Source organism: Lemur catta, chromosome 10 (assembly GCF_020740605.2).
Source record: "Lemur catta isolate mLemCat1 chromosome 10, mLemCat1.pri, whole genome shotgun sequence".
Taxonomy (NCBI): Eukaryota; Metazoa; Chordata; class Mammalia; order Primates; family Lemuridae; genus Lemur; species Lemur catta.
The window spans coordinates 64,651,983-64,679,537 of record NC_059137.1 but is presented as its reverse complement, the minus strand read 5'-3'; the positions used below and the strand labels follow the sequence as shown (position 1 = coordinate 64,679,537).

General features: G+C 42.7%; 1 protein-coding gene across 1 annotated transcript in view; it reads right to left on the bottom strand.

The window, feature by feature from the left end:
* PGM5 (phosphoglucomutase 5) overlaps positions 1 to 27,555 on the bottom strand; it is a 164,767-nt gene that overhangs the window by 5,743 nt on the left and 131,469 nt on the right. Inside the window, exon 10 of the mRNA XM_045562397.1 lies at positions 26,117 to 26,251. Within this exon, the coding sequence (XP_045418353.1) occupies positions 26,117 to 26,251 (135 nt within the window). The remainder of the gene's footprint in view (positions 1 to 26,116; positions 26,252 to 27,555) is intronic.

Sequence of the window (27,555 nt, the reverse complement as noted above, 5' to 3'; positions counted from 1 at the left end):
TTTGCTGCTCTGGGTCCAGTCTCTGAGGCTTGGCCCTACAACAGACTCCACTGTTGGATTTCTTGGACTAACCTTGGTCTCTTTGGGTATTAAAGTAAATTAAAATTTTAAAACAAATTAAAGTTAAATCACATTAATAAGATAAACACCCAAAGTATGTTTTTCTTGGATCATTTCAAGGAACCATCATTGTCCAGCTCTCTGTTACGAATGAAAAAGAACTTTTTTCCCTTCTAAAACTAAGCCTGTTGCCAACCAAAATGAACTTTCTCACCATGCCAGTTCACGGTGCCAACTTCCCCTTCCTGCTAGAGCAGGTCCCACCAAGCTCGCCTTCAGCTGGGACAGAAGTACTCTTTGGTGAGTCTTTCTCCCTTTCCCGCACTTCCCCGTGGTTGCCAACCCCTCTGACTGCAGTCCCTCAATGGTTCCGCACTGTCTCCTTCTCATCCCCACTGTTTCTTCCTTAACACAGTCCCCCACTGTCCCTGGCTCACAGGACTCTGCTATCTGTCCTCAGCCTCACCAGAGTGGGCTTCTTTTTGAAAGAGACTTGTTCACGTGATCCCCTGATATAAAAGTCTTGGGTGGCTTCTCCAAGGTTATGGTCAGCCACTCTCAGCCTGGCTGTCAGGCTGAGATGTTTGGGTTCTACCCTCTATGGCAGGCAGAATAATGGTCTCCCAAAAGAGATCAGGTTCTGATCCCTGGAACCTGTGAATGTTACCGTATTTGGAAAAAAAGGGGAGGGGGAAGGTGTAGATGTGATTAAGGATCTTGCAATTAGAAAATTATGCTGGATTATTCTGGTGGGCCCTAAATGCCATCACAATTATCCTAATAAGAGGGAGATCGTATACGCAGAGAGAGAGGAGAAGGCCACGTGAAGGTGGAGGCAGAGACGGGAGTGATGTGGCCACAAGCCAAGGAATGCCTGCAGCCACCGGAAAGAAGCTGGAAGAGGCGAGGAAGGGATCCTGTCCTAGGGCCACCAAAGGGAGTGCAGCCCTGCCAACACCTTAATTTCAGACTGCTGGCCTTCGGAACTGTGAGAGAATACATTTCTGTTGTTTTAAGCCACCAGGTTGTGGTAACTAGTTATAGTCACAAGAAATGAATACACCCTTCCTTTCCACTCTTCCTCCCCACTCCCCTGCCTCTCCTCCCCCACCCCCTGCACCCCTTGAGCTGTAATATCTCAGCCTAGGCAGCCCCACACTCTCTCCCTCCTGCACTTTTATATACATCATGCTTTCTGCTTAGAATGATTTTAAAACCCCACCCTCCCGCAAGGCCTCTATAATGAAACCTCTCTGTTACCCCTGCACCACCTAAGTGGGATCTCTCCCTTCCCTGAACCCCTCACTTGTTTCTCTGTTAATTCCTATGTTTTGTCTTGAATTTCAGGAATCTGTGGGGGAGCTCTTCTCTCTCCCCACCACACTTCAACTAAACGCTAAGCTCCTGGAAGGCAAACGTTTTCTTAAAAGTCTTTTGTTTCCTTCACAATTTGTGTCTTGCCCATACGAAATGCTCAAAATAATAATCAGTGGGTCCGGAATATTATGTCACAGGCTGAATTATCAAGTACTAAAGGCAGTGGGGTGATCTACTGAGGAACCACCTTGCGCTTTGCACCCCCTTCATCCGGAAGATTCATCTAGATTCATCAGGGGGAGGTGAACCTATCCATCCATTCCCCCACTTGCCTCCCTGCCAACCTAAGTGAGAGTCCAGGCCCTTGTGTCTCTTAAGGCCAGGACCCTCTTTATCTGCCTGGGACGGCTTAGCAGGCATTTGGTGGTTCTGGTTGAGCCACTAAGTGCTAACGTAGAGAAGGGGCTGGGGTGATGCCTTCATAATTCCAGACTTGAAGGAACAAGAAAGCTGTCGAATCCAGGAATGCAGTAAAGGGGAAAGGACTGTGAGTTCCGGCAATGGTGGGAACCCAAGTCCCCTTAGATGCAGCACCGCCAGGGATGGCCTACGGGCAGTGGCGAGGACCACCGCGGAAAAGACCCTGTGCTCCTGCCCAGAGCGGCGCAGCAGACAGGTGGGCAGAGGCAGCACTGCAGAGCAGCAAGGAACAGCAGCACGCTGGCAACCACAGAGACCTACTTCTTCCCCGGGACAGCACGAGCCCTCCCTTCGCCTCCTACCCGGTTGCTGTGCTGTCTTAGATGATCCGCAAGAAGAGAGAAAGCCCCAAATGACCACTACTGAGTCTCCTGCCAATTCAGATGGAGGTGGCTGAGCTAGAGGTTGCTTGATTAATACAATACAGAAATGTGACATTTCTTACATCCCGAAAGTAATGGAGTAATTCAGACCTGTTATAATTATAAACCTGGAGTCATCCTCTGGCTTCATTTCTAATACATCTCGGTGTTGGAGACAGTTTCTGATTACACTGCCCTTCAAATCCTGAACGCTCATGCAATGTAACAGAGAGAGCCAATATGAGGATCTGTAACCGACAGGGCCACTTTATAAGGCCCCCACCCAATGGGGTGAGGGAGTATGGGAACCCATCCCGAGCTCCTCTCGCCAAGCAGGAGTCCTGGAAGGGGCTGCCTCTTCCCAGAGGAAGGGCGTGTGCCTTTGCTATCACAAAGACGCTGTCCTCCAGCCTCCTTGTCCCTTGCTTTCCTGCTGAGGGTGCCTTTTTCTAATTTGTACGAAAGTACCCTATTGGCTGGATGCTGCCAGTTCACAGTAGCCCAGATTCATATCGGCAATGGATGCCTGGCTCAGCTATTTTAAATCCATTTGGGAAACTTATAGAAGAGAAAGATCACTCAAAACAAAATCGAATATGTTTTTGCTAATAAAAATTAAATTAAAATGCTAAACACTGCAGACGTGTTGATTTTCATCACAATACACACAATTGCAGTCCTAACTTTAATCCCCTTTTCATGTCATAGATCTACCTATCTCTTTTGATCCCAAATGGACCTAAAATGAACTGAAACAGATGACGTGAAAAATGGCTATAGATAAATCTGGATTTAGAGCCCAACGCTGAGAGAATCCATCTGTCTTGTCAATATCAGAAAAATAAGCCTTCACGAAAGCTCTCTTCTGAGCAGGAAAAAAGCTATTCCAAGACAGAAATAGATGAAATACTCCCAAAGAGGTTCATCAAAGCAAAGCTAAGCTAGCATTTGGGAGTGCGGTGACCTGCCTAACAGAAACCAGATCGGCCAGGCAGGCTGGGCCTCCTGCCCCACTGCCAGCCCCACTTTTGCAGTTGATTTGGGACTTTGGGAGCTGGAGGATGGCATTTAGATTGCGAATCCAAAATAAAATAGAAGAGTCATGAAGCCAATCTTCCTATTTATTCAACTGGGAGCTCCAATGGGCTCCACACCGTGTGGGGATGGGAAGGGGAGAGCAGGCCCGCTGGTCGGCATCTGTGCAGCTGAAAGGCATTAGGCAGAATCTCTGAGCCCCTTCGCTGTCCCGCCGCATGCTACAAACCAGCCTGGGAGAGCTGACAGTTTAAACTGCATGGAACTGCTTCCCTGGTCATGGTTTCTGGTTTCCCTTTTCCTCTCTTCTCTCTTTCTCTCCCCCTCCCTCTCCCCACCTTCTACCACAAAAACACTGCAAAAGGTTGGGGAATTCCTAACTGGTTCAGATCCCCATGCCCCCCGAAACGTCCCTCTCATGTCTTCACATTTGTCTTCATTGGGTATAGCTATAGCAGACTTCACAGGTTTCTTTCGCGTGGAATACACTTGCTACTTTAAAGGGAAACTCGTACCCTCCGCTCTCACAAAATTGCTAGCAGAAATGTAACTGTGAGATTGAAACCAGAGGTTAAAAAATCAAAAGCAGCACTGCCTCTCCAGTGTGTGTTATTCAAAGGACTCTCTCTCTCCATTTGCCTCCTCGTCCCCCGCTTTGTTCCCCAAAAGATTCTGGAAGCCAAGATCTAGGTGATCAGTCCTCACTGTCTCTTTTTAAAAACTGGGTCCCTTTGGTAAGAACAATGACGTGATTCAGTGTGGCTTTCTGTTTACGGATCCTGGGAAGCCCTGTTCCTTAGATATGAATTTAAAGGATCAACAGAAGTCTCCCAAAGATTGCTCAGCAGACAGCTACCTGAGGCCAAGGAAGAACTACCAAACAGGGAATGTGTAGCTGACAATCTCCCAAACCGATTCTGATGCAAACTCGGGTCTGGGAACCACTCTCATAAAGCATTGTGTTCCTTACCCCGACACAGGCAGGCAGCATAGCATGGTGGCTACATGCGTGGACTCTGAAGCTAAACTGTACGGGATCAAAGCCTGGCTCTGCCCCTTTTGAGTTGTGCAAGCTTGGGTAAGCTACCTAACCTCTCCAAGCATTAATTTTCCTTATATGGACTAGGGAGACTTACCTGACAGAGCAGATGTGACGATTAAATGAGCTACTTATTGAATAGGAAACAGAACAGTGCCTGGCCCCAGGGGTGGGTGTATAAGCATTTTGCTATTATCATAGAAACCAGTGGTTGAATTCAGCTAACACTTGAACATCTTCAGTGTAACCCACAAGGTTCGCTCAGCCACTGGATCCACTCTATGATCTTTTATTTTGGCTGGCACACAATTAATATATGTATTTTTAAATGTCAAGTTGAATGCCTTTCCATAGCACTCCAGTTCAAATCAACAGCCTTCTCTTGTCTTAGGCCCTGCCACCCTATGTGCCGGGGGCACATGCCCCACAGTCACCCTGCCTCTTTGGAAGCTGGCCCTTGTTGTGCTGTGGCAGTGGGGGTGCTGTGTGTGTGGGGGGGTGAACACCCATGGGCACTCCCGAGAGGGTGTCGCAGCGGGATATGTATCAGAAGGCTCCTGGCTGAGCTTCTAGGTATCCTCAAGCCAAATCTTACACCTCCTCACCCTGGAAGAGCACCTGGGTTTTATGGCTACACAGCCCTAGACCCCATACAGAACCTGTCCCGGGACTATGGGGTAACCCTGAGGACAAGTGATTCTTAGACGTAGGTAGTCATAGCTTGCTCCTCAAGGCACACTCAAGGATCATAAAACCATAACTGGGGTGCCAGTCAGTCTCCCTCATATTTCCTCAAGTTGTTCTGTTTACTGGACTTTTGAATTTGGTTTGTGTAATAGAATCTGAACACCTTCACACGCTAGTTCACATTCATCTCAACTAGCTCACCTTTGCACACTTCCAAAAGATGAGTTACAAAGATTTGGTTCCAAAGCCCTTTCAGGTCTAGGCTCAGAAAGAGTATTTAAAACAATACATTTAAACTCCTTTCATGCATAGCATTATTTGATCATTATTTGTTATTAATGTCACATGCCAATATCTAGTTTTTCTCTCTTCCCTGACATGGGAAAACTGAGCTTCCAAGCCGTCTCATTGTTAGGTGGGGCCCTGTGACTATTTCTGGCCAGTAGCTTAAGAGTGGAGGGGATATGCTTGTTTTCAGCCAAAGCTCCTTTCCTCCTCTGCATGGTGACCAGCAATGCTCCAGATGTCTGTTCCAGGTTCCTGGACCCTGGAGCGAGCACAACATGGAAGAGTACCTACCCAGGGTGTGATGAATATATAATGTGAACAAGAAAAAAACCTGATTTTCAGTGGTTTTAGGCCACTAAGCTTTTTGCATTGTTGGTTACCATGGAATTATGATATTTCACCCATCCTGACTGATGAAAACACTGTTCACTAACATGAAGCAGAAAATACTTTTTCAAAAACATTTTCCAAACCAGAAGATAAGAAGAAAGAGAATATATCTTGGAGACTCTATGCTGCTTAAGCATCTTTTGCTTTTCAGCATGGGGCCATCTTTATTGTATTAGATATTCTGAAGCCAATTAGAAGGGTAAGAATAGTGTAGCAGTTTTAAAACATGGCTGTAAATTCTTTGGAGTCCCTCCCATTAAGAGGTGGAGTCTATTCCCCTTTCCCTTGAACTTGGCTTATGAATACTTCAGCCAAAAGAGTTCAGCAGAATTGATGTTATGTGAGTTCAAAGGCTGGGTGACAGGAAGCCTTGAGCAGCTATGCAAGAAGTCTGACTATTAGGGCCAGCAGGCAGCCGGCATGCGTGTGAAGAAGTCTCCAGAAGACTCCAGCCCCTGTCTTTTGAGTCACTCTTAGTCCTTCTAGTTTTTCCATCTGAGACCCCAGATGTCATGGAGCAGGGTGAGGCAAGCCATCTCATTGTGCCATGTCCAAATTTCTGGCCCACAGGATCTATGTGCATGCTAAAATCATTGCTGCAGTGTGCCATTAAGTTTTCAGGCAATTTGTTAAGCAACAATACCTTATGAAAACAAAAGGTTTCTGAATAGTGCTTTGACGTGTTGCTTGACCATTCATTCATTAGGTGGGGCAAGAAATCAGTGGCTGAGTAATATGGGAGAGCATGTAGTACGTTGCTTGAATGCATGAATCAGTTAGGCCTGGGTTTAATTCCATCTCCAGCACTAACTAGTCAAGGTTCGTTGTCTCTCTGTGCTTCATGTTTGAAACTGGGTGCTAATGTTAGTTTCTACCTCCCAGAGTTGTTGTAAACATGAAATGAGATAATACATGTGAGGCACTAAGCAAAGTGCCTGTCCCATAGCAAATGATCAATGTTTGGAATTAACAGTATTGTTATTAAATGTTCCCAGTCAGTTTTAAAACATGATCTTTCATTGCCTGATGATTCACAGGCATCAAAGCAATTCTCAGACACAGATAATCTGTTTAGCTGGCTTTTCCCCCCTATGGACCAGCAATTAGAATCCAGATCTGAAGGCCATACCCTGTCTACCCTTAAATTGCCACTAAGCCATATTTCAAGGCTATTCTTACAAATTAGTGTTAATGAGCATAGAAGAAGAGATCTTTTTCATATCATCACACGGCAGGGGCTCCTCTTTCTCCACGCGTTTCACAGCTGACAACAGCTTTCGGAAACAGGCTCCCACAGTGGTTACCAGGCAGGCAGATGTCTGAATGGCATGGCCCTTAGCATCACCCCCAGCCCTGCGTTCACCACTCTGTCACTGAAGGCTGCCAGGAGGCCCCATCCTAGTGAATGCGCAGCAAGTACATATGAATGTCAAATACATCCCACTCTTGCCTAAGCAGACTAGGAAGCCAAAAAATGTTATGTTTCCTGGCTGGGTTTAGGTCACAGGCAACACAATTGGTTCCACAGCAAGACAGAGAATTGATTTAAAGTGAGGAAACACTTTCTCTTGCCCTCATCTATAATTTGTGCCTTTGGTTCTGAAGTTTTGATTCTTCTTTAGTGATTTTTAATAGCTGACACTGAGTACCCACTATGTCAAGGACTATTCCAAATTCACGTATTGACTTAATCCTTATAATAGTCCATAAAGTAGGTGGTATTATCCCCATTTGACAGAATAGGAAACTGAGGCTCAGAGGCATTACATAACTTCCTCCAAGTCACGTGGCAAATAAGTAGCAAAGCTGACCTCTGAACCCAGTGGTCACTGATTTTAACTGCAAAGCTGGGCTGGACCACACCACCCTAGACTGCCCTTACACTGGGGGAAAAGTTTTCATTTTCTGAAAGTTTAAAAAAATTTTGTTTTAATGCCAAAGGTTTCTCTTTACTAAGTGCACTATTTGAAAACTAACTTTACTACCTTTCTAAAAATTGTCAGATATAACAATCACAGTGAACACTCAAGTTATAGGTAAGACTGCTGCTTGTACTTCATTTGATTTCTAAATGAATGCATCAGTTGCCCCCCCTTGTTAACAGAAAATAAAGTCAGCCCATATAGTTTACGTACAAGATTTTCCTTTAACATGCTCTTTATGAGATTAAAGGGCGTTGCTTTGAGTCTTAAGTGCAAGGTTATTACCATGAATAAATATTGCATTTTATCAAATGCTTTTTTTGTGTCCATTTTGTTTTTACTCTCTAACTTAGTTGCCCTTGTGATAATCCTCTGTTTTATTTCATTCCTCAGTATATAGTTAATTTTTATACATGTTCCCTATAGCATGAAAAGAATTTATATGTTGATGTTTGGTGTCATACCTATACATGTCCCTTAAGTCAGTATGTTAACTGCGTTGTTTAAATATTCTATATTCTTACTAGTTGCTGTGTCTACTTATTCTAATAATTACTGAGAGGGGGTATTAAAATACTCCAGGATGATCATGGATTTCTCTATTTTCCTCTTATATTTTTGTCATTTGTTTGCTTCATAAATTTAAACTTGTTATGTCTTCTGGGGAGAATTAAATCTTTTATCATTTTGAAGAGTTCCTCTTTATCTTTAGCAATATTTTCAACCTTAAAATCTACTCTATATGAAAATAATAGAGCTATATTTTGGGTTATTATTGTTAGATATCTTTTTAAATTTTTTTAACTTTCAAGCTTTCTGTATTTTTATGTTTAAGATATATCTTTATAGTGAGCTTATCGTTGTCTTTTTTTGAAATCTAGACATCGTCTCTTTCCTGGAGCATTTAGTTCACTTGTATTTAAAGTAATAACCAATAAATCTGAATTTATATCTTCCATCTTATATGTTCTCTCCTTGTTCTACCTGTTTTTCTTTCTCTTCTTAGATTGATATTTTTAAAGTTTCTATGTCTTCCTTGAAGATAGGAAGTTATGTCATTTTTTTCTACTTTTTTTATGGTTACCTAGAAATTATAACAGGAATCCTTGACCTATTTAAGTCTAAGATTCATACCTTTACTTTCCTCCAGTATATTCAAAGATCTTAATTATAATTACTGTCATGGTACTTACAGTTATTGTGGTTGTATATTTTAATTTTCCACAATATTAACTAGTATACATTATTTTCAGCACCACAAGACATTACTGTTGTCTTACACAGCCAATGTTCATTTATACCAACTCCTATTTTTAACATTTCTTTATTTTTATTCATCGCCACATTTTATACCAGATATACACTGGAATAATTTTCCTCCTGCCTGAAGAATATCCTTGAGAATTTCTTTTTGTGTGGGTAGACTATTCTCCCCGCTTTTGTTTGTCTGAAGATGCCTTTATTTTGCTTGTGTTTTAGAAGGAGAGGTACACTAGATTGAGAATTCTAGGCTGTTATCCAGATTCCTGATTTTCAATGTTGTTGAAATATTAGTTGTCAATCAACTAACTATTTCTTTGTCTTTGATTTTCTGCAATTTTAGTCTAATGTGTCTAGACATGAATTTATTTTTATATATCCTACTTGGATTTCTAGAACCAATGGATTGATCTCCTTCATTGGTTCTGAGAAATCCTCAGCCATTATCTTTTCAAGTTTTGCCTAAACCCAAGTCTGCCTCTCCTCTTCTTTTGAGACTCCTGTTAAATTATGTTAGAGCTTCTCACTGTATCCTTTATGTCTATTACCCTGTATGACATATTTTTCACTGTTTATCTCTCCAGCTGCATAGTTTCTTCTGACATATTTTAAGTTCACTAATACTCTTCAGCTGCTGTTAAACCCACATGTTATGTTATTAATTCTAGTTATCTTTTTAGTTCTTTAATTCCAACATCTTGAGTTTCCAGTTATTTGATGATGTTATTATATTCAGTGTTTTATTTCCATGAACATAGTGCGAATAACTGTTTTACAGTTTGTATTGAATAAATTCCAGTACCTGTGGGTCTTTTTCTGATATATATTGTTTCTCTTGATTCTGGTACTTGTTGTTTTGTCTATCGAAAGGCCTCATAATCTTTGTTTGCCATTTTGTTTGAAAAATTGCTTATAGAAACAAGCTGAGACCAAGGATTGTTAGTTTCCTTCATTTCCTTGTATGAAACTTGTGAGGGAGCTAGAAAGTCAGAGCCATGGATTTATAACCCTCTGGATTACAGTCTGTATACTACTTTGAAGTGGTTCCCTTTGAGTTTAAAATCTAGAACCGGGGTTGTTATGCCAGGATCTCTGCCTTTGGTAAGTACTTAACCTTCTTCCTTCAGCCACATGAATCTGCCACACACGTCTGCCTGTCAGCTGTCTCTTAGGTTAGTCCCCTGGGTAGCAGAGGCAGATTGTAATAGCTCAGGTTCTCCACCAGGACCTGTGCAGTTCACCCAAAGCACTTGTTCTTTAGCTCCTCTCCTAGGTAGGCAAATGCCCCAGGACAGAAAGAGCTCTGGCTCACTTCCCTGAGCTCCAACCTTTTTTCTATTCTTGTTACTATCTTATTAACTCATTGGTCATTGATGATTTTAAAAAGATGCTTTTATATATTTCTTTCAGCCTTTTTCTGTTCAGAGGGAGGGTTAGTTTGAATCATCTGGTTCACCATTACTAGAAGCCAGAAGTCCTTCCCACAGGGTTTGTTTCATTTTGTAATCATTTTCCTGCCATTATTTAAAAATCAAATTTCATGTGAAAATCTAGATATCTTGCTTCTTTTAAAACCAAAAATCTGGCAACCTCAGGCCCACATATCACAAGAGCAGAGTGACATCAGAGTTCCCACCATGCTCTATTGCCTTAAACTAGCCCCAATCTAGGATTCACTGCCTGTCTTGGTGGGCATCTGAATTTGCTACCACTGAACAAGCAATAATGGAGAAAGAGGTGAAATTATCTCAATATTAATGTGTATGAATTTTACCTGGATAGTTACATATACAGGAATCTAGGGCATTCTAATTTAAATTTTCTTTTTCTGAAATAGGGATTCTCACTATGAAGGGCTTGAAGATTGCCGGGAGTGCTGGCAGATTTGCATAAGGAGCCCAGAAATCTTTTGGGGAGTAAGGGGACTAAGATCCTCCCCAGCCTCTATTTCCTGAGATGCAAACTCTCAGCATGGACTGAACCAGCCGTGACCAAGGCACAGAACTATATATAATCCAGGAACTGTTTCCACTCAACCCAGCCCTCCAGGGAGCACACCAGAGCAAAGCAGCTATGCGAGAAAAGCTGCAAAGCACAGAGACTGAGACCCCACACCCATTTTGGCAGGGGGAAGTCCTGGCAGAGTGGAGCCATGGGAGTATAGGCTCTTTTCCCTTCCCACCTTAAGGAACTGCCAAGGCCTAGGCAGGGGCCTTCAGTGGCCGGATGGTGGAGGCCCAGCCCTACCATCTCCTTTCAGACCCACCCCAGGGTGCTGATACTGCTTCTCTGGAAAAAGAGTTAACCGTCTCTCTATACGTCTCAAAACCACCACCCCACAGCCCACTTGATGTAACCGGTTACAAGTAGCATGGTGGCATTCTCCAGCTTCCAGAGAGTATGGTCTTCTAAGAGAGAGCTAACCCTTTAGAAAGGATTTGAGGACATGAAAGGGAGTAGGAGGTCTGAAAGAGAGACCAGACTTCCTACTAGTCTGGAATTGTGGGGCTTGAGGATTGCATCTGAGAACACTATTGGAAGCTGGATTGCGGTGCATTAATTCTATGCCAGATTGAAGATGGGCACCCTGGTTACTCCAACTTATTTTCCATAAGTGAGTGAGCATCCCTATATACATATTTTTTTTTTATGGCACACAGAATGGTACCCTAGTAAAGACCATGGGCTCTGGAGTGAGAATCTAGGTCCAAATACCAGCTATACTACTTAGAAACAGTAGGTTATTCAAATTCTCAGGACCAAAGTTTTCGCATTTGTAAAACATAGATGGATAGCACAAGTACCTGTAGCATTAGTTTGTGGAGAGAATGAGATATAACACAAAACACATAGCATTCTACCTAGTCCATACGCAGGCAAGCACCTGATACATGCTAATGAACACTATCGTCATTATTGTTATTTGAAGCAGGAATCCTGGCTTGCTCAAACAGCAGGACAGAAGTGAGTGGACCAGCATTCCAGTCCCAACAGGCTGACCTTTGCTAGACTGACAACAACCCCTCTGGCTTCAGCTTCTTTGCCCATAAAACAAAGTTCATATTATTTTTTCTGAAGAAAGAGAACATAAAAGGAGATTAAGAATGTCAGACCCAGTGTTCTCTGCTCTTTAGATGAAAGACACCCAAAGCCACTCAAATCAGAGGCAACATCTCTGTGCGTCAGTCAGACACTCTCAGCCCAGGAAAGCCAGCCTTCTTTTTGTTTGTGTGCACTGGGGCCCCATATATCCAGCCAGAGAGGATACAATCAGATTGCAGTTGGATAAGACAACGCTAAAAACAGAAAGAATAGACGTCACAGCCTTTGGAACACATTCCTTAAGGGTATATCAGTTTCTAAAGCAGTTAGCAAGGACTGCCACAGTAAGTACAGTTAGCAAGGATGGCTACATTGAGCAAGCTGAATAGCAGCGTTGAGTAGCAGAAGCAAATATAAGAGAACTTCTGCCATGAAGCCACCTGAATCTTATGGAGGAAGCAGTACAGTAGGAGAGTCATTAACACCAGGTACTAAAAAGATGGAAATGAGCCCTCTACACAAACACAGATCCATCCCCACACTATGAAGACTATTAGTGGAATTTATGGACAGTTAATACACATTTTATTAGGGCAGTTTTGACAAAGGAACATGTTCTTTTATGGTCTTTGACTCAGCTGCCACATAACCTAACCCTTAAGTGCTTTAAATAATTGACCTTTTCCTAGTAATTGAGGTTTCACTAGACTGTCTACCCACAATTTTAGCAAAGCTTCGTGTCTTGGCAAAATCAAATTAGAACTTTCTTTACTTCATCCATGGCTTATTTTGAATCTCTGAGATCAACTATTACAACTGTGTGAAGAAAACCGTCTAACACGATTGAGTTGACATGGAGGGAGCATTTCTATGGAGATGCAAAGTGAAACTGATTTTCTAACTTTTTTTGTTAATTGACCTGAGAAGCAGGGACAGGTCTTTAAGAATCTTGGAACATTTTTTCTGGGTTATTTTCTGCATAGGGGAGGGAATAGCAGAGGCCAGTTACGCTATAAATGCATTCTAGTTGGTTTGGCATTAGAGGGCGTTATCAGGTCTGGAGGGAAAGTCAATCCTGTTAAGCAAAGGTAGACACAAGGATCCCAAAGGTCGTCTATGGCGATACTTCTCAAACTTTAACGTGCATGCAGATCACATGAGGAGCTTGTTAAAATGCAGAATCTACTTTAGTTGGTCTGGGTTGGGGTCTGAGAGTCTGCATTTCTAAGTAGCAACTGTGTGATGTCGATTCTGCTGGTCCAAGAACTACCCTTTGGGTAGCAAAAGTATAAAGTGCTGTTAGTAACAGTATAAAATATACTTGCTTTTAAACTTTTTTTTTTTTGCAGAGATGGTGGAGCAGGGTGGGGTGGGGGTCACACTATGTTGCTCAGGCTGGTCTTGAACTTCTGGCCTCAAGCGATCCTCCCACCTCAGCCTCCCAAAGCGCTGGGATTACAGGCATGAGCCACTGTGCCTGGACTGCTTTTAAACTTTTTATTGAATCTTACCCATTAAAAGGAAAGTGAATTCATAATGACTGCAAATGCTGAACAATGTTAGTATGAAATAGATAATGCTGAGTCAGTGGCTTAATTCACCAATATAGAAATACATAGTCAAAGACGGTGTAAAATGTACAACTGGGAAATCTTAATATATCATCAAGGAATCTTAGCTTTTTTGAACACCACACTGACCATCTTGTTCCCAAGGATGTAACTAAAGCAAACAAAGAACACAAAGCAACAGACTTGTTGCTTCCTGGAGGGTAGGGGGGGTTCCTAGGAGAGCGGATTTGAGGATCACTGTGTTAAAGAGACTAAAATGCAATAGTGCCTTGTTACCAGTTCCTGGAAGCCCTATTCACACCAGCATACAATGTCACAGCACTCCCCGGCTAGGGGCAACTGCCAAAATGGCACATGTTGGCTTCCCATGTGTTGTAAGTATTCACCAGAGCTCACTTTTATCATTTCTTGTTTCATCTCACTTATCCCTTAAACATTTTCCTTTTCTTCTGACATACTTACAGTGCTGCTCATCTGAAAATCATTTATAAGCAACTGCTTTAAATAAAAAAAGGAGAAACCCTCCAACAAGAAACCAAAGACCTGAAAAGGGAGTTTAACTTCATGAATACAAACATATTGTAAAACATTTTCCTTTCATGTTTGGTTGTGATCAAAAGCTATGGGGTTCAGTCTCAGAAGGCCAATGTTGGAGATTTCCGGAGCTATTTGGTATTTTTTTCTAAAACTTTAAAATTCCTCTATACATATACACACATGAATACAAATGTAATTTTGCCTTTTACGAAACGTATTGTTTAGCCAAACTCATTCTGATGCATGCTTCACTGAATGTAATCAGAAATTGTGCATAATATATCATGTTCAAAAACCTGTAAGGCAGGGGTCAACCAATTATAGTCCTTGGGCCAAACCCAAGCTGCCACCTGGTTTTGGTACAGTCCATGAGCTAAGAATGGTTTTTATGTTTTTAAATGGTTGGGAAAAATCAAAAGAACATTTTGTGACATGTTAAAATCATATAAAATTTAAATTTCAGTGCCTATAAATATAGTTTTATTGGAATATAGCCTAATTCATTTACGTATTATCTGTGGCCGCTTTGGTGCTACAATGGCAGTTGAGAAGTTGCAACACAGATTATGTGACTCGTGTTATGGACTGAATTGTGTCCCTTCAAATTCATATGTTGAAGTTCTAACTGACAGTACCTCAGAATGTACCTTACTTGAAGATAGGGTCTTTATAGAGGTAATCAAGTTAAAATGAGGTCATTAGAGTGGGCTGTAATTCAATAGGACAGGTGTTCTTATAAAAAGGAAAATCTAGACACAGGGAAGATGTACACAGAGGGAGATGGGGTAAAAAGACAAGGGGAGAAGATGGCCATGTACAAACCCAGCAGAGAGGCTTTGGAACACATCCTTCCCTCGTGGCCCCCAGAGGGAACAAACCCTGCCGGCACCTTGATCTCAGACTTTCAGCCTCCAGAATTGTGAGACAATAACTTTCTGTTATTTAACCAGCCCAGTCTGTGGCACTTTGTTACATCAGCCCCAGTAAAGTAACACAGCTAGCAAACCCTAGACAATTTACTATCCGGGCTTTTACAGAGAAAAGCTTACTGACCGATTTTTGTATTTAATACCTTGAAGCCAGCAAGCGTATGCCTCATGGTTAGCCACAGACACCAGGAATCCTTTCTTCCATGAACCTGCCTTTCATCTCACACCCATTCTAGTGTTTAAAGCCTTTCTCCCTGGCAAGTGAGCTTGGAACAACCACCAGATTGCACATTATTTGGACACAACAGGATTGTTGAACAACCCCCAACTCAGTATTTCTTACTCCAAGCCGGGAGGGCAGCAAAAGTGTGACAGTGGTTTTATCTTTTCCTCTCTGGATTAAGCATGTCTTTTGATTCCAATGCTTTGTCATCTTGAGATCTTGCTGACACTGGAAGGGACTCCCTTCCTGGGGTTGGCTAATTCTTAGAGATAACAAACCACCTACCCTGGAGCCTGCCTTGCATATGCAAACCAACACTTCTTTTATCAGGATCTAGCAGGATTCTCACACTTAGCCACCACTTCCCTGCCCTAACCACCCCAAGGCCAGGTACCAAGCAATTGGGGAGAGTTCCTATGCCCCAGAGCCTGCTGAAATTATTCAAACTAGCCAATCCTAAACCTGCCTTGCCTTGCCCACAGAAACCCCAATAAAGGCTTTTGCCCATGTTTTCCCCTTGCCCCTTCTGCCTCCTGACCCAGCCCACTGCCTCCCCATATGACATTGTCCCTTCCTCTCGGGAACTGTGAGGAACAAACCATCTTTCAATGCCAGTCATCTCCTGGTCTGTCGGCCTCCTCCTACCTGAAAAATAATGAAGCCTACATTTTAAGTCACTCTTCCAGCCTCATCTACCTTCCATCTCATCTCATGAAGTATGGAGTACACAGGCCAAGGCTACCAAACAATGCCTCACGTGATGGTTTCTAGCAACAAAAATGTTCAGAAATAAAACTCAAAAAAGGAACGTACAACCAGAATTTCACCAGTCTTTCATTGTTTTCCCTCCTGCCAAGATCTATGCATTCCAGCTTGGAAATGCTTCTCCCCTGGAGTTTGTCAGGCCTCCCAGCATCCTTCCTGGCAGGCAACATCCAGGGGTGGGAAACTCCCTCACCTACATCTTAAACAGGAGTTCTGATTCTGGATTTAGGACATCAAACCTAAAATCAGCCAAGAGTAGACAGGAGAGCTAAAACAGCTACATTCTCCCCTTGACAACCCAGATCTTGTCTTCCCTGTGTAAATGAAGCACGACCGTGGTGGGAAGCCCAGGCAATGCCTCCTCCAGATGCTGGCTGATTGCACAGACTGGTCCAGAGCTTTCTTCCGAGGTTACAACCAATCTCCAGGTTCATCATCAGTACTCGTTTGTGAAGATACACTCTCATTTATGAGTAAAGCAAATGATTTACTATGCACCACTTCAAAGAAAGCCTGAATTGCCACCAGTCCATGAGACTTGGGTGGCTTTCTGCTGAAAGGCACAGAAATGTGGCTGACACTGGGAAAGACAGATTGTGCTGGGCACAGCTTGTCAAACCCATTCATCTGGCAAGAGGAGTTATAGCCAGTGACCCTTTGTACTTGTGGGACCAATGCAAATTCATTCATGCTCCATTTTCAGGCTGAGTAAACAAGATCCAGCAAGACTCGGTGATTTGTGGACATAAACAGCACTGGGTTAACCAATAGCTGATTAAGCATGTGCTTCAGACACAGCAAAACAAAGGCAACAAAATGGGAAATAACTTGGTAACAAGCTGATATTTAATATTTTAGGGAACATTAGAATAGCATCTTAAGGAAAAAATTAAAATTTTGTTAGATTTTCTTCATTTATTTTTAAAGGTATAATAATTTTGTTTTGGGGTGTTTTTTTTTTGGTTTTTTTGAATTACATAAGAGGAAATGGGGAAAGGAAATATAATTTTTTCAGGGTTTGTGGTTTCTAAACTGTAACCTGAACTTGACCCAGAACCAGGATCATGGCACAACTTTTAGCCCTTCAGTGTTCTGTTCTTAAGGTCACTAGTTTCTTAGGATAATTTGGCAATGCTAAGATATTCTCACAAGATTTGTAATAAGTATCTCTTTTGTATCTATTACCAGAAAGGGAGATGTCCGTGGGATGGACATGAATGGTTACATACTTTCCCATAAGTCCTAGACCAGGCATAGTGTGGGTGAACAGGGCCGCCACACACTCAGTACCTTGAAGGGAGATCGGATCACAATGGTCAACTGAGAAAAAGGCTTGTCGTCAAAACTCTGAACAGCCCTGGTCTGTGATAGACGCTAGCCCCTGGGAGACATGTGCCAAATTCCAAACCCAAGGGAGTTTCCTGCATGCCATCAGATGACCGACCCTCCCAGGAGTGTTCTCAGCTCCCAGGAAATCAGTGCATAGTGATAGCCGAGTGAGTCCATTTCAATACGTAAGGGAGAAAAATGAGGTCTGTTTGCCTTGGATTTTTTTTTTTTTTCCTAGAATACCTATACATCTTTGCTTCCTTCCAAGTGTCATTCCATTCCTAGTGACATCTAGGAAAACACAGCTGTACTAAATTCCTTTGTACACCACTAGAGGGAAATCTAACCCACCTGACCAGAACTTGTTTCTTTCTTATTTCTTTTCTTTCTTTTTACAAAAAAAATTATAATCACAGAAACACAATTTTAAGGCTGAAAAATACTTGGAGACATTATTTTGCTCAGTCCTTTCCACTCTTCCCTGTATTTTAAAATGATCTGAATCTATGTGGTCAGAGAGACTTCTACAAAAGCCCAAACCAGCCATCCTAATGGGGCCTTCACAATAGAGAAATTGTTCTAACGGTCAATCTGAATCCCTTCCAGTTCAGCTTGAGTTTATTTCCTCAAATTACATATTCATTAGTTATGGAGAACAGCTGGTCATCTTTCCTGCCTCATATTATTCTTTAAATTCCTGAAGACCTCCAAGTCACGCCTCTCTTCTGAGCAAACCGAGCCAGCTCTTTAACTTGGTGCTAGAGTTTCTATCACAACCCTTTCACCACGTGTTTCTTCTCTAAACTCTCTCCACATCACTCCACCCTTCCCCCATGGTTCCAAATTACAGCAATACAGACCCAATTCTGGGGGAAAACAATAAAATGAAGTATTTCCTCATGTTTTTCCTTGCATATATGGCTATTAATATATCCCTGTGAAGGGGATAACAATATAATGTTTTTGATATATATTTATCTAGTATGATTCCCAAATCATGCTCTCACACACACATACACATAAATATACATATATATCAAAATTTTCATCTTGTCATGAAAATTGAGTGGCTAAGTGAATGCCCGTTTATGTGTCACTTCAGGGCTCCATTCTGTTTCCAACTCTTTCACATCACATATATTATTTCAATTTCTAATTTTGTTCTCCAAGTTTTTGACCATTCATGCCAGATCCTTTATTAACTATAAAACATAACCAGTATGTATTTAGAACATTATTCTTCTAATAATGTTTTTAAAATCTCTTCATTGCTAATTCAAGTTAAGGGAGAGAAAACTGGTTATTTTTAAAGCATTAATTTATTCACTTTGATAAGTGTCATTAAAAGAAAACTTTAGGCAAATTAAATTGAACAGAGTTTAATTGACCAAAGAACGATTCTTGAATCAGGCAGCCAGAAGAGGTTCAGAAAGACTCCGGGCTGCCACACAGACGGATAACATTTATGGACAGAAAAACGAAAGTGACACACAGAAAACGGAAGTGAGGTACAGAAACAGCTGGATTGTTGACGGTTCAGCTTTGGCCTTATTTGAAGAATGGTTTGAACAGTTGGCCGCCAGGGGACTGGCAGACACTTGGCTGCTGTGATTGGCTGAGACTCAGCTCCTTGTTACAGGACAAGGTTACAGTCTGCTTCTGCATCCAGTTGGGTTACAGTTCACTATGTATTTTGAAACCTGCATCCCGAACTTAAAACACGTAAGGAGGAAGCTTTAGGCTAAACTTAACAGTGTGAAATACTAAAACATATATTTGGTCTTTATCCCCAGTTTCTGGCACAGAGCCTTAAAACCCTTGGCATTTCCTGAGTGATGGGAGTGTCTATTGTTATTCATATTTCAACCACATCAGACTTGATGCTAATGAGGTGACTCTTGCTGGCCCCCAAAGCAGTTTCAGGTCAGGGGCTGGCGTCCAGAGGAGCCAACCTGTGGTTAAAGGATAGGAACTTTCAGCCCCACCCCCTGACCTCCAGGCCAATGATTGAATCAATCATGCTTACATAATGAACCCTCCAAAGACCCCCTAAACAACAGGGTTTGGAGAGCTTCCGGGCAGGTGGACACATGGAGGTGCAGGAGGGTGGCTTGCCCAGAGAGGGTGTGGAAGCTCTTGACCTATGCACTTCCTCTATTTGGCTGTTCCTGAGTTGTATCCTTTACAATAAACCAGTAATAGAAAATAAAGCGCTCTCCTGAGGTCTGTGAGTCATTCTAGCGAATCACTGAACCCGAAGGAGGGTCATGGGAAAGCCTGAATTTGTAGTTGTCCAGGCAGAACGGTGGGTAGCCTGGGCACCCCACGTGTGGCTGGCATCGGAAGCAGGGGCAGTCTTGAGGGACTGAGCCCTTAACCTGTGGGATCTGGGCCAACTCCTGAAAGTGTCAGAATTGAACTGAACTGAATTGATGGGCACCCATTTGGCGTCAGAGAATCAAAGAACTGGTTGGTGTGAGGAAAAAAATACCTCTCAGTAACTATGAACTGAGGCTTCAGCTGTAGCCTTGGACTTAAGCATAGGTAAGGAGAAATTCTGTCTCCTCTGGACCTCAAGTGTTGGCGTGGACAACGTGGGTTTTGTTACATGAAAAATGTAGTTTGAATCTTGAATCCAGAATTTACCTGCTCATGGGTCTGAATTGCTCCCTGACTCAGTTTCCCCACCTGCAAAAGCAGGATGATAATTCTGCCCTGGGCCCCATCGGGATGATGAATAAGATAATGGATACATCTAGAATGGAGCCTGGCACATTGTAGGGACCTTAAAAATGGCAACTTATTTTATTCAAACCTTCAATGATAAGATCTTGATGGTAGTATCAAGGCTCACACTGAAAACAGAATATTTCAGTTTCCTATGTGACATAATTGGTCTGAAATAGTCCAAAGAAATTAACGCTCAATATTGCATTAATTTGGCCAAATTGTTTTGGACATTTACCACACACCAGGTGCTATTCTGTGCATTGGGGATACAGGGAACTAAACTGACACAGTCCGAGCTTCCTGGTGCTTTCATTTTACTGGGTGGAAAAAGACAATAAAATAAATTAATACATAAGCAAGTAAATATATGTATGTGAGACAGGGATAAATGCCGTGGAGAAACGTAGAGCAGCGTGGGGAGATGAGAAGTGCCTGCGTCTGAGGCTATTTTATAGCAGGTGGCCAGGGACGCCCTCACTGAGAAGTGGGGAGGTAAGCCACGCAGATGTCAGAGGGAAAAGCATTCCAGACAGAGGGAACAGCCATTGTAAATGCCATGAGGCAGAGTGTTCTCGGCATGTTCACCAAACAGCGGCTGGAGTGGAGAAACAGGAAGAGAGGTAGGAGGCGAGGAGGGGCCAATTCCAGCAGGGCCTTCCAGGCCATGGTAAGGGTTTTGGCTCTTCTCTGAGTGAAGTAGCGGGGAGGCTTCTAGCAGAGCAATGAGATGGTCTAACGTGTTTTGAAAGAATCACTCTGGTTGCTGTGCTAGAATAGGGTTGGGGGAGGAAATGAGCAAATGTGGAGGGAAAGAGGCCAGTTAAGAGACTGGGTACTGCAATACTCTAGAGGAGAGAACTGGGGCTTGGCCCTGGGTGGAAATGGTGGAGGTGAGATGGGGTCAGATTCTCGATGTGTTTTGAAGGTTACATTGGTAGGATGTGCTCTTGAATGGGAAGTAGGATGTGATAGAGAGAGAAAAAGGAGTCAAGGATGAATCCTAAGTTTCTCTTGCTGAACCATTTGGAACAATGGAACTGCCATTTATGAAATGAAGAAGACATTAAAAGAAGCAGGACGTTGGGGTTTGTTTGGGTGGGGAGGACAGGAGGCAGACAATTAAATTTCGCAGGTGTCAAGTTGGTGATGCCTAGAAAGACATTCAAGTGGAGACCAATAGGCAATGGAAATAGAAGTCTAGAAGATGGACCAATGTGCGTAAGGGCAGAAGGGCACTGAAACCACGTGTCATTCATTCTACAGGTTTAAAGAATTCAAGGTCCTGCTGTTAGGGCTTCCCAGTGCATCTAGCTTTGCTATTCAGAGTGTGGCTCAGGGACCAGCAGCACAGCACTGCCTGGGAGCTTGTCAGGAATACAAAGTCTCCTGTGTCAGAATCAGCATTTCACTAAGATCTGTAGTTGATTAGTATGTAATTAAAGTTCGAGAAGCACTCATCTAATTAGCATCATCTGAGAAGCTTTTTTAAAAAGTACAAGTTCCTCCCTAGAACACTTAAAACAGAATCTCTAGGATGGGGGCCCAGGCATGGGTATTTTTACCAAGATTCCCGAGTGGTTTCCCTGTGCAGCTGGGCAGAGAACCACTGATCTGACTTTTCATCCTGGTATGTTCCCCCTTTGCTACTTGGTTTATGTTGCCAGAGCTCCTGGAAAGGCATCTCTAAGGAGATATGCAGTTCTAATGTGGGATGAAGGCCTCTAACTAGAGTAATCATATCTCCTGGTTGATGAGGGTCAGTCTCAACATAATCATAATTATTATCTTTCACTCTCAAAGTACATATGGTCCCTGACTTACGATGGTTTGTCTTAATGATTTTTCAAGTTTATAATGGTGTGGAAAAGATATTCATACAGCAGAAACCACACTTCTAGTACCCATATAACCATTTTTTTCGCTGTCAGCACAGTATTCAATACATTTCATGAGATATTCAACACTGTATTATAAAATAGGCTTTGTGTTAGATGATTTTGCCCAACTGCAGGGTAATGTAAGTGTTCTCAGCATGTTTAAGGTAGGCTAGGCTAAGCTATGATATTTGGCAGGTTAGGTGTATTATATGCATTTTTGACTTAATGATATTAGTATTTTCAACGTATGATGGGTTTATCCAGATACAACCCTGCCATAAGTCTAGGAGCATCTGTATCCTGGTTTAGATGACAAATCATATGTTCTCGCTAGGTAAAACAAAATGGCTCTATATTTTATTTCTGGATTATAAAGCCATATTAAGAACAGGTAGAACAAAATGACAGATGTCCTTTGGGTTGACAGATGAATCAAATATAGAGGGTCTCCTGGTGCTTATCTGTTAGTCCTTAAAGTCTTCTAGGGACAGCTTATCTAAAACGCATACATAAATTCCTCAATTTCCGGAAGGCTAGGGAAAATCAGGCTCCTCCCAAGAACTGGGGTGGGATGGCATAAGGAGGAGTGGCTATATTCCGCAACAAAAGTGCCAAAGCCAAGGGTTGATTAGCCACAAGCTGATTATCAGTCTGTGATTATCCTAGCCCTTAACAAAACTTCTCCTTCCTTTTCCTTTTGCTTTTCCTTTTGGATCTTCTATTGTTCATTAGCTACTCCACCCGTGGGCTAACATGGTCAAGGGAAGAAGGTTAAAAAAAAAATCTCATTTAGCAGCCCTGCTAATAAATTGAGTGGGAAAGAAGATAAAAACAATTGCACTGTTTCTGGTTACCTGTGAATTTAAACCCCTTTGGATCACCCCTTTTTACAAATTATTACCAGCTGGTTTGAGGGCGCCTTGAAGGCCTACTGATTGCCAGTAAAATTAAAGTAATCCTGTATTTTTAAAACCACGTGATCTTCCGACAGTAGGCCTTGGGAAGCCTGCCTTCCTGATTTACCAAGGACACAGAGTGGGGCAGGACAAGCGCCTTCTCTCATCAGGGCCCTTCCCATGTCCTTCCCCCTCTTAGCACCAAGTCAGAGGCAAATATGGATAGAAATGTTTACAGATATTTTTTTTTGTTGGCAAGAAATTATTTGACATCAATTTAAAACCAATAGCATCATTGCTTTTATACGAAAGGATGCAAATGGAAAACCCTACATGTTGGAATAGAGATTCATGTGCATATACATTATATCGCAAGTTTTCCTAATTGCATCACTACGGTAGTTATGAGTACTTCTGCAAGGCAACCAGTGTAAATGTTTAAAACATTCCCTATTCACATGTGTTTAAAATGTCTGGAAAAGAAACTACCCATGTGCAAAGTCAAATAGCCAGATGCTGCCAAGTTGAAGGGAACTCTCTGTCCTTTTGCAAAATAACTTGAATGTAGATGGCTATTGAGTTAGCATGTAAAACGTTAAAACTACCTGTTGAATTGGAATAAGATGACCAATGAAATCTCTGCAGATTAGAGAGGCACTTTAATGAGTGTCTGGGTGTGTGGGGGTAGGTGAGGTGAGGGTGGATACTTGTTTTCTGCTCTCTGGGCTGCAAATAAGAACAAGCTAAAAGGGTGGGAGAAGTTCTCTCTGCAGCTAAGAAGGCAACACAAGCTGGTCTTTCCCTGCCAGGCTCTGGATCAGTAATAACAATAGCATTTTGAGGAGCTGTCTTATCTTTGATCTTTGGTTAATGGTTAAACAAAAGCTTTTCCTTCCAGAGCTTCTCGAAGGCAGAAGTCTGCCGGTGGTGCTGGAAAGCAACACTCTAAGGAGTCCCCAAAATGCTCCGACTTAAAGGTCTGGGTGAAGCTGAGCAGTAATTAAGGCAGGTAGGTCTGCTGAGAGAAGCTTCCTCCTTTCTTTAGAGTTTTTTGGTTTTTTTTTTTGAGACAAGGTATTATTATTCTGTTTCCCCAGCTAGAGTGCCATGGCCTCATCATAGCTCACTGCAACCTCAAACTCCTGGGCTCAAGTGATCCTCCTACCTCCTGAGTAGCTTCGGCTGTATGCACGTACCACCAAGCCTGGCTAATTTTTCTATTTTTTGTAGAGACGGGGTCTCACTCTTGGTCAGGCTGGTCTCAAATTCCTGGCCTCAAGAGATCCTCCCACCTTGGCCTCCCAGAGTGCTAGGATTACAGGCATGAGCCACCGAGGCTGGTCCCTTTGTTTAGGCATTTAAATTTCTTTTAAAATCTTACTCTACATTATCTCTTGACTTAAATGTATTATACAGCAGGGCTTAAGTTGATGAGTCAATGATGTAGGATATTTTAATAAGAAGTTCTATTTTAATATAAAGTATTTAGCTAGATCGTGTGCTAAATACTCTGAGGCCCACCTAGCCAGGTCCGGGAAGACCCTTGCTGATGGTCAGGAAGGGAGAGAGTATCTGCAATCAGAAGAGCAATGTCAGTGAAGGGATTCCCCAACCATTCATCCTGGCAAACTCTTTAAACCAACAGGATGGAAAACGTGCAGTCCGGGGGACCAGAACAAATAGTATTTATTTTTTCTGTACCCACACAGTCTTCTAAGAGCAAACCTATGGAGGTTTTTGGCTTCCAAAGAAATGTTTAGAAAAAGCACCACTTGGCTTTTGTGGACCACCTAGGAGACAGACTCATGTGTATATAGGATTGTTTTCCTACTCGTCTAATGGTCTGGACTAAGTCCCATGTGGAAGGTAAATAAAAACAAGGAAAAAACATAACCACTTAGCCTGTGCAAATTAGGGAAAAGAATGTTGAGAAAAAATAGCCTAGAGTCAGAGTGAGTCAGAGTTGGTGAGGCCAGGAATATCATTCCTCACCCTGTACGTAGCTCTGGACTTTCAGGCCCCTGCTTTAATCTCCCTTCCTAACATGAGACGTAGAAGAGGGTTTTATTCGGAAAGAGAGGGTAAGCCTCCCATTCCTGCATGATTTGGTACTATCTTGGGTGAAATGTACTCACTAGCAAATTATTTTGGCAGCGCGTGGCCCATCCCCTGCATGGAAAGGCTGCGATCCTGAGAGGAAGAGCCAAGGGCTTTCTGTTGGCCACATGCTCTGCCCACTCACCCTCCTGGTGACCCTGAGAACAGCTCTCAGCCTCCCGGGCCTCTACTTCCCCTTCTAGCATGATTGTCCTCCAGACAGATCTTCTGGTTACAGGGTCAGGTATAAGGATCTATGGCACCATTGTCACTAAGTTCTTTGAGACTCTCCAGAGAAAGATCCCACAAAAATAATACTAAACTACTGACAAAAAAAGAAAACCCTCCCTGATTTCTTATTCCATCAGGGCAAATTATAGCTGGAAATTCTGAGCAACTCAAAAATAAGTAGCAGTGACTATGTCTCTGTTTCTCTACTTTTCCACAAAAGAAGTGTTGCAGGTGGAACCAATGCTTTCATCTCAAAAAATCATCTCATCAAGGACCCTCTGCTTCAGAGCCCAGGACGAAGTAAAGATCAAGAAGACAGGAGCAGCCAACAGTGCAGCTCTGGGTACCCAACACTGGAGTGGGGCCTTTCTGGTATTAATTAGTGCTGCCTGGAGCGTTAATGAACGTGGGAGTGGGGAGGCTTATGGCTGTCTATTTGTGATTTTCCCGAGTTCTTAATTAGCTCTATTGTTGAAAACATGAGGAGGCTTTGCCAAACACAGGCTGGCCTGGCCTCATGGATGTCTTCCCTTAACTTTAAAGGTCAACCACAGCCCCTCCTCTCAGGGAGGAGTCCAGGGTGGACTCCACAGCCATCTCAGAGAGAACACCCAGGGTGACATCTGTATTGGCACCTCAAGGTCATGGTCTAACCCAGAGTTATCCAAAAACTCGGAGATTCAAATTTTACATAAGCATAATCAAGGCTCTCAGTGGTTCAACCAGTTTGACTCTAACTCACAATTTCCTTACCTTATCGAGGTACCTTTGCTTAATTTCACCCCAATTAACAAACTGCCAGACAGTCAAGACAGATAAGTTGTTCGAGAAATGCTGGTCTAAACTTCTTATAGATGCTGGAGAGCAATTTTTCTGTTTGGAACACTGTACTGCATGAGTTAAACTTGCTTGGAGTTGCCCTAAGCTTGCCCTTCAGCTGAAGCGATCAACATGCCTTTCCAGAAAGTAAAACCACCCCCGCTAAAGGCACAGGGACACTCTCTAAATTTGCCAAAGCAAGGAGGCACACAATAGTTCTGTTTTTGTACCTGTGGCTCCTGGTCGTGGCCGCTGGGATCCTTCTCATAGCTCTCGGCATACAGTCTGATGGTGGCCCGCACGCCACTGGAGGAGCTAAGCCGGAAGACGAGACGTGACGCATCTGAGAAGATGATCCTCAGACCCTGAGACCGAGAACATGCAGAATGGATCAGTGAACAAATGAACACACAAGTAAGAATAATTAATACCTACTATAGAAATCAGCATGTTTCTATGACCTAAACACAGAGTCACGACAGTTGATAATTGGCGCTGGACAATCACCCAGGTAGGGCAGTGCATGAACCAACCATGGCTGGCCATTTGTTTCTTATTCTATTCCTGATGTTTTGTAGTTAACGCTGGGGGGAGAGTTAGGAACAAAACTGTGAACAGATGCCCAAGTTCTCTTGGTGTGGTGGTATGGAAATCAGAAAGAAGTGGGATAACAAAGATGAAAGGATATTTAATAAATATCCCTGGGGCCAAAGTTGGTCCCTCGTAAATCTGCTGGATGCAATCAGAGTAGACGATTCATCAATTACAGTCAGACAAATTACCCATGTTAAGGTTACCACACCTTCACATGATGCTAGACTTTGCCGGGTCCTCTGTTCACAGTGGAACCCTACAAAGACGTGCTCGGGGCTGCGTTCTCAGCGGGGTCCCGAGGGTTGCTGGGCACACTGCCATCATCTTGGCTCTCTCCATACCTATGAGTGCTGCCTCATACTGATTGGGTTTTGGCTCAGAACATCCCCACTCTCTACGCGTCTCTTCTCAGTAGAGGCAGGGATATTTTTAAATTACGACTAAGATCATACTGTGACTTCTGTTGAAGGAAATTTGTTCTCCTAAGACAACTGATAAAGCAATTGTTGTAAATAAGCATATTGGCAGGGGCCAGGGGAAGGAAGAGGAGGGAACAAAATAACATGTTTGGTGAACTTGTTACTTCTGAAAAAGTAGATGATTCAGGCGATATCCGTATCAGACATTTTCCCTAAGCAATTTATCCTTGAAGCTTCTCTGGCCTCAAACCTTGCTTGTTAAGAACAAGCCATTATTATTAAACATATATATACCTGCCACATACATCTGATTGCCAGTTCTTTACCCCCACACCAATCTGGTGACATCTGCTGGAGGCACTGTGATTCCATCTGAGTGGCTTTCTGCTTTTTTAAGTTTTGTAGGCATAACTTGTTCCCATTCCCAAACTAAAAGCTTTAGTTTCTTTCTGGAGTAGTTCACAGTCTGCCACAATTTGTGTAATGAAAGAGAGCCATCTTCCTTACTGGCAACCTCTCACTTACTTCACAACACTGGCTGTAAACAGGATGATATCATTCAGGATTCATTCACTGGGCAAACATTTTAGAGTGGCCCTTGTGGCTTAGGTACTGGGCTGAATCCTGGGTATATGAAGATAAAATCACAGTACTTG